This window comes from Melanostigma gelatinosum, assembly GCF_949748355.1.
Source record: "Melanostigma gelatinosum genome assembly, chromosome: 24".
Classification (NCBI taxonomy): Eukaryota; Metazoa; Chordata; class Actinopteri; order Perciformes; family Zoarcidae; genus Melanostigma; species Melanostigma gelatinosum.
In genome coordinates, this window is record NC_136657.1 from 487,501 (window position 1) to 495,310 (window position 7,810).

General features: G+C 45.8%; 1 protein-coding gene across 1 annotated transcript in view; it reads right to left on the bottom strand.

Annotated features, from left to right (window-relative positions):
* The window catches only part of prkx (protein kinase X-linked), a 22,467-nt gene extending 14,952 nt beyond the window's left edge, over positions 1–7,515 (bottom strand). The window contains exons 1-3 of the mRNA XM_079296458.1: positions 6,874–7,515; positions 2,749–2,917; positions 475–738 (exon numbers count right to left, since the gene is read on the bottom strand). Coding sequence (XP_079152584.1) covers positions 475–738; positions 2,749–2,917; positions 6,874–7,021 — 581 coding nt within the window. The 5' untranslated portion in view covers positions 7,022–7,515. The remainder of the gene's footprint in view (positions 1–474; positions 739–2,748; positions 2,918–6,873) is intronic.
* Between the last annotated feature and the right edge of the window lie 295 nt (positions 7,516–7,810).

The window sequence follows — 7,810 nt, forward strand, 5'->3', positions numbered from 1 at the left end:
AGGGCCATCACTTTAGAGTCCTTGTACTTTTTTGATATAAAGCATTTATTTTATTATCTGAAAAGCACGGAGGACATCTTATCCATACTTTTATCTCTGAGCGAGTCACTGTGACTGTATCTGTAGAGAAGAGAGCAACTCAGAAACATCATCACAGCAGCACGGTTTCCTGATTCAAGGCTGCAACGGACAGTTATTTCATCACAAAATCACCGTTTTCAAATCCCTTTTCAGCTGGTACGAAACTCCACAAACAGACCACTTCTTTTTAATCAGGCCTCTTAGACTTGGACTGACCTGTCTGAGCGAATCCTCTTTTAAAATAGTCTTAACCTCCACGGTTTAGACATTTGATCCACTCATTTGTACGTCCCTTTGTCCTCTCCTACCTCGCTTCCCTGCCAATTTGAACTCCTTCATAATCACTCTGCAAATTGTGGCTGTCGAAAAAGGAGGCGCTGTTATTTCCGTCACCTGTCGGAGAGCTTCTTAGCGAAGCCGAAGTCGGTCAGGCGGATGTGTCCTTCGCTGTCCAGCAGGATGTTCTCGGGCTTGAGGTCTCGGTACACCACTTCTCTGGAGTGCAGGTACTCGATGGCGCACACGATCTCGGAGGTGTAGAAGAGGCCGGTGGCGTTGCTGAAGCGCCCGCGGCTGCGCAGGTAGCTGAACAGCTCGCCGCCCGGCACGTAGTCCATCAGCATGTAGAGGAAGCGCTCGTCGTGGTGGGTCCAGAACCTGAGAAGCAACAAGAAACGCCCAGACGGTCTTTTTAACGCCCAACACTAAGTCTGCCTCGGCCCACAGCTGTCCTGTGTGTCCATTAGAGGGTGAAAGTGTTAAAGTGCTCTCTGATGAGTTGAGGAAATCAGATAAAATAAGGATCCGTATCTGTCTCCGACTGGAGCGGTGTGCTCCGACTATTTCAGCTGGAAGTGCCCTTCAGAGGAATAGAATCAGAGCTCTGTCACTGATGAAGATGGAGGAGGCTCCAGCGTTTCCCACAAGGGCTGGCTGCTAGCCACTAACACCACGACTGACTCTTTCCTCCACCGCTACTCCATCTCCACACTTCCTCTTGGGTTTTTTCCGTCCAAAAGGTTGATAATAAATGATGTACACATTTCATCTTCACCATTTGATCTTTGTTTTAGTTAGTGTGTGTAAGAAGATGAACTAGTTTTTTACGTTTCAGTGAGAACCTTGGAACGTTTCCTCACATTGTTCAACACTACACAAGCTGAGTCTCCATCCTCTCAACTATAACCGCACGAGAGAGCTGTGAGGCTGCTGTCGTCCGTCTGTGAGATGAACATAAGAAGAGACACATCGTTTACTACAAACTGCAGGGATTCAGCCATTTCAAATCTATAACACACAGTGAGCCTTTTTCCATCTATTACCAGAACTCTGTCTCATTGGAGCCTCTCACTATATGCGTCTTTACTAAGAACTGGGAGGACGAGCTGGCAAACATCAATGAAAAGGAGTCATGTTCTCAGACACCGTTACGTGTGCTGTATTGGCGCTACGGTATATCAGATTTTGACACTGACGCTAGAGCAAAGCATAGATGGAGGAGAATGGTTATTACTGCTCCTTTGTATCAGTGCTCTAGATCTATTGTATTATGGAAATTCCTCTCAGAATAGGGTTGGGATTGAATTCATTATGCATAATATCTACTGAGGCAGTGGACAGAAAAGGTGAATATTTAATGTGCCTCACTTTAAAAGAGCACAACACCAGATTGGGAGTATTTGGATAACAGCACTAACTGAGCTAACAGCGCTAACAGTACAAGCTATGGCGACCGTGCTGACAGCGACACACATACTGAATCGGTCTTTGGAACATGAAAGTGATGGAGAGGACGACACTGTTGCTGTAACAACTGGAAAGCGTGTGGTGAGAGAAAAGATGACGGATGGATCGATAATGGCAGACAGTGATGGGTGAGGGCAAGCAGAATATTTATTGGTGTCATTGCAGTTGGCAGTGACATAACACATATTTACAGCCTGCTTTATCTTCTCCAAAGGCCCCAGAGGTTGAGAGGCTTAGAGGACAACATGTCTGCCGTTAAAGTATACATCTATATTAGTTTACCGGTACACGTTCACTGTGTTCCATCTTTCAACCAACTTCAGTCGGGATCATAAACCTGAGGATATGAATCAATCTGGTGGGAAATAGCAACAACTACTCATCACTCAAATGACTCACTTCTTTCAAGAGACAAAATACGTTTATGAATTTAATTTGGACAACACGAGGCTAGCGGTTTCCCCCTGCTTCAGTCTTTATGCTAAGCTAGGCTAACTGCGTCCTGGCTCCAGAATGATAAATAACAGTTGCTCCCTGTTAGCTCACCCGGTAGAGCGAGCACCGTATTTGCTGCACGTCCTCACCTCTCTCCCCCTTTTCCTCCCTTCAGCTACTCAAGCTAAATATGCCCAACCATTATTTTTTTCAGTATCAAGTAGAGCAGAACTGTAGAAGCTAACGTGACTACGCTGGAGAGTTGAGATATCGATGTGTCGGGGAGCTCGGTATTCATTTGCGTGCTGTCCATATGATCTACAGCTTATGGCCTTCAAGGTTGCTCCGTCATATATAATATGAAATAAGGACGAGTCGTCTTTAGGTGCAGTTGGGAGGAAGAGTAACGGATACGCTTTCTTTTAAAGCAGAGAGACGTATTTCTAATCTGAATCAATCCCCCCCGGTGTGTGTGTGTGGACTCACAGTCGGATGAGGAAGGGGTGGTTGACCTCGGACAGCACCTCCTTCTCATTGTGGACGTGCTGCTCCTGCTTCAGTCGGATCACGTCCGGGATCTTCATCTGCTTCAGGGCGTAGAAGGCCCGGCACTGCTTGTCCTTCACCAGGAAGACTCGGCCAAAGGTCCCCGTGCCTGGGGGGGGGGGGGGGATTGAACTGCTTTACGTTTATATCTGTTGCAATGACAAACATTCTATTCTTTGTATTTACAGCAAGGCTTTTATTATTAATTTGAGTATTTTTTTCGAACCAGCGATCCTCTGATTAAAGGACGACTCTGCTCTACCACTGAGCCACAGTCGCCCAGTGGAAGCTGGTCAGTAGCAGGAGGATAGGAGACTGATGACACGTGTGATGCAACAGCCTGAGTCAGACACGGAGCCGCTGCAACTCTCCAATGAAATGCTGGCTGTCTTTACGAACAATGAACCCGTCTCAGGTGTATTGGTGTTTCCATAGCGACGCAGACACAGCGGCGCACCGTCAGATGAACAACTCGTACCTTCGTAAACGGTGACGCCATCACCTACAATGTCCTTGGAACACCCTGATTCAACGCACTCTCAGCTGACATTGTGACAAACCGCTGCGCCTCCTTTCCCTTCTCAGTGCTCTGCATTTAATAATAAACAAGTATTTATTGTGTGTGTGTGTGTGTGTGGTTTGACAGTCTGACAATCTGTGCTTTTGAAGCACACCGAGGCCCTCAGTTTCAGTGGCAGAAGTGTTTCCTCTGATCAAGTTCAAACCACCACAATAATTCGGAAGGAGAAGATGACCTCACCATCTCACCCCCACTTCCTCTCTGCATAACAGAGTGCTAAATTGGTGGAACATTTGAAGATGCTGAACAAGAGGACGACTTAGTGATGCTGTAAAACATTTCTTCTGAGCCGGGGACAAAGGCAGCAGGCAATTAGCCTCTACGAGACACGGCCAGGTGATTCCAGAGAGTAATGTGCTGTCATTGATATGTACCTCTCTGGAAGCTGGCTCATCCACCGACTCCCCTTCCACCTGCTCGGGGACAACCAACGAGAGGCGGATCAACAAACCCCCACACATCATGTCGGGGGTACATCGTTAGCCGTGACCGGCCTGCCTTGGAGGGATATTCTCCAGGTCGCGAGGCCACCGCAGCACGCGATGGCGGCAAATATATTTGAAGGCGCCAGAGAGTTGCCTCATGATTCCGATGACAATTAAACAACAGCAGGCAGATAGAGCTTTAGCTGATTTGTTTTAGGCAGCAAATCCCCCTCATCAGACAAAATGGCTTGGCAAATTGAATTTTTTTTTTGCACGCGGCTCATAAGCTCGGAGCTTTCTCCCAACAGCACGGGATGCCGCACACCTCCCTGACGGGCTGTGAGCTCGGGCTTTGTTGCTCAGTGTATATTGCTGAGCTTGACGTCTGTCAATGAACCGGCAGCGTGACATCGTAAATCGCGGCGAGCGGTGAATCAAACTATTGCTGTTAATGAAGACGGTGGGAGGGGTGCGGTGTCATCGCTCTGTGGTGTTTGCTATCATTCATTCACCATCTGGCCCGTCATGACCAGTCTGCACCACCGTTATATTAACAACTGTAAAAGACTAGAGAGAAGTTTTTAAATCTGCTTTTGGTTTTAGTCATCTTCTAAATCTGTCGTGTGCACCTGACTGACTTCGGACCGGTACAAAGTAGAGCGTGAACAAACCACGCGACTCAAAGGACGTCATTGAAACACATTGATTGGTTTAAAGCTGTGCATGGACTGGACTTCCTCCTCACACCTGCTGACCAAGCATATTCAAATATAATGGCCATGGTGCCTTCTCCATTGTCGGCCCCACTCCGTCACAGCTGACCTACTTGGTACATCTTAAGAACGACTGTGTCTGTAGTTTCAGCTCTTTAACACTCAAGTCAAGAAGACATGTCATGAGGACTTTTATATCTAATATATCAATCACAGAATCATGGGGATTTTGTTATTTTCTAAAGAATCTTTGGATCTTACCCATCCCAAAAAACAACAACATAACAACTAATGTCAGTCCTAACATAACGTTCCTCGCTCCTCTCAAACATCCTGCTGATGGACAGAAACAACAAAAGCCATCACATCTATGTGATCATATTTCATAGAGTACAGACTACTTGATAAAAAGGGGATATATTATGCTCATTATCATTATTTGGGGTTTCTAATAGAACATGTTTACATGTTCAAAAAACACGTTATCTTTGCTCAGACATGTCGGTCTGAATATACATATGTATCCACCCTCTGAAGAACACGGTGCACCTTTTCCAAAGTTGCTTGTCGAGCCGTGGGCGGTATATTCTAATGAGTCAGCATGTGACACGGGAAGAGCAGCCAAATGTGCTGTTCTTGTTGAATCACATGATCCAGGTAGCCCACAGAACACTGGCAGGTTTGAGTTGTTTCAGCTTGCAGGTATGTAGGCGTTCAAGATGCCCAGATGTTTGTGCACAAGCACTGAAAATTTGTATTTCTTTAATCATATGCGCCTCAAGAATGTAACCCTGTGCTCTTGTCTCACATGCGTTGATTTCTGTTGAGAGATGATTGGTATCGTTTGAGGGAGAGGTTCTTGTGCAACCCCATGGCGTAGGTGTGACTCAAACGTGTCTCATTTGGACAATGCAGCCGGTGGTGACTAACTCCCTGGAGGGCAGGTTGTTGCCTGAACTAGTCACTTGGCATGTGAGCTTCTCTGAGCACTAACTGGACAGTGGACACTCTGCCGTCGTCTCTCGGGCCGATGACCGATCCGTCACGACCCGGCTGTCTGGAGTCCTGTTGACTTGCTGACTTTGAGAACTATGCACTCCGCATTATGATGAAAATCTCCCAAAAACAGAACTTCCACAAAATGGTGGATGACGGGTTATTGTGTGGTTTGGGATTCTCCATGCTGTGGGAGTACTGCTGTACACTGTACAGTGTGTACTGCTGTACACTGTACAGCAGTACTCCCACAGCATGGAGAAACACTGGCTTCATGAAAAACATGAGAAAACTTGTCGACTCTGGTTGTAAAACACAATATAAAATGAACTGTCTTCATGGTTTCTCCCCTTGGCAAGCGGCCATGCTAGAAGCAGGATAACGCTCTCTAAGGTGAACATTATGAGGCATGCATGGACCTCGCGGAGGCCTCCACGTGGTCCATGAATGACATCATAGGTGGACGAGTTCAAATGTTCAAAATGTGAGCTAAAAATGCATTTTGCCACTCATTCTGTTGAATGCAACACTGAGTGGGAAAGACTACCCTGAGGCACATTCTACACTTTAGCTGAGTGTCTCTCTCTTATTCCAGTCACAGCATGTACAGTTTGTCACACGATTCATCCGCGGGACGATTAGCTGGACAGATTGTGGCGGACCGACCTCAGCCAGCTTCATACACGCAACACGATGCAGACAAAGGACCAAGTAGGTCAGCTGTGACTGGGTGACATTGATAAACAACTGGTATCCTGATATGAGGCGATCAAATCTATAGCAAGAGGAGCTGTCACATGTATCTCTATGTCACCAAATGAAGAACAATTGATATTTAGTATGTAATCACTATTGGAATTTTAGGAAATAGTCATGGGCATATTAATTGTGTAATGATGTTTTAAGGATCAAATAATAAATAGTGTAATCAAGACAATAACTGACAGGTCCCTAGATATTGACAATAATCATCCATTGATTGATTCATTGTCATTTTTCAAGCAAAAATAGAAAAAGATATCAATTGGTTCCAGCTGCTCAACTGTAAATATTTGCAGGTTTTCTCAATCAACCAAGGAAATGCTCTGCAGCTGAGTAAATGGTGAACATTATCATTAGTTATAGCGCTGCTCAACAGTTATTAATACTCATTACTATAGTATATAGAGGTTTAATAACCAACTCAACCGCATTATCATGTACAATGTTATTAAATGCCTTTCTATTTGTCATATTTTTGTGCTTGTCGTGGTCCTGAAGTTTAGGAGCTGCTGCATTTTACACAGCAGCCCCTTGGGACAACAGTCCAGTACCGGGGAATCCCATGCATGCGATAGGTCCTTGAACTCACCGACAGTGGCGATGGTCTCCAGGTCATCCAGGCAGTATATCCGGTTGTTCGGCGCTGCTTCTCCGGCCGAACAGCCGGCGTTGCTTTTGCTCTCTTTCAGGGAGTTGGCCTCACTGTGGACTCCGACTTTAGCTGTGGAGGACGCCATGTCTTATTGTCGGAGACGAGCTGACTTACTCGGGTTCAGAACTTTCCAGTGGGACGCATAGAGTTCACATCACACATTTCTGGGTACCGTCAGTTCATCTTCTTTGTCTGGCGTTAGCTGTGGCTGGGCGGCTTGTTTTTGGACTATGACGTCTTCCACATCGGAGAAGTGAGCGGAAAACGTTTATGTTAACAAGTTCTGTTAATTACCAGTCAATAGGAGATGAAACCACGGGCACAGGCGAGACAAAGAAGCTGGTGACAGGTGCACTGCCCTGGCATGTAGCATTAGCGACTTTGGTTAGCAGCTAACGACCCATAGTGAGCTAAATGGGAGAAGCACTGTTACACTGGAGCTATGAAAGGGGAAGCGGCGCTCGAGAGAAGCTCCGGAATAAAATAGTTTAAAAACCGAATCAACTTGATGAAACCCGTGGCTTTTCGTACTCAAGTTTACTGCTTTCCTCCATTATTGACTCCACTACAACAACAGACCTCACCCAGTAGTTCTTCTGTGGCCACATCAACCAGGAAGCGATACAGTATCTGTGTACATTTCGTTTCCGGTCAGGACTTTCAAAGTAAAAAGCATGAACCGGCATGTTGACGTTTACTGAGTAAATCACGGTCCCTCAGATAATGTTGATGTTTTCTATGTTCTAGAAGGAAATTAATAAACTGTTGTTCTAACAAAGGAACATAACCAGCTTTTTTTATTTTCACGTGCATTTTTTTCCAAACTGTTGAACTTCCTGTATTTTTGACCTGCCTGTATGTATCTTGACACCGA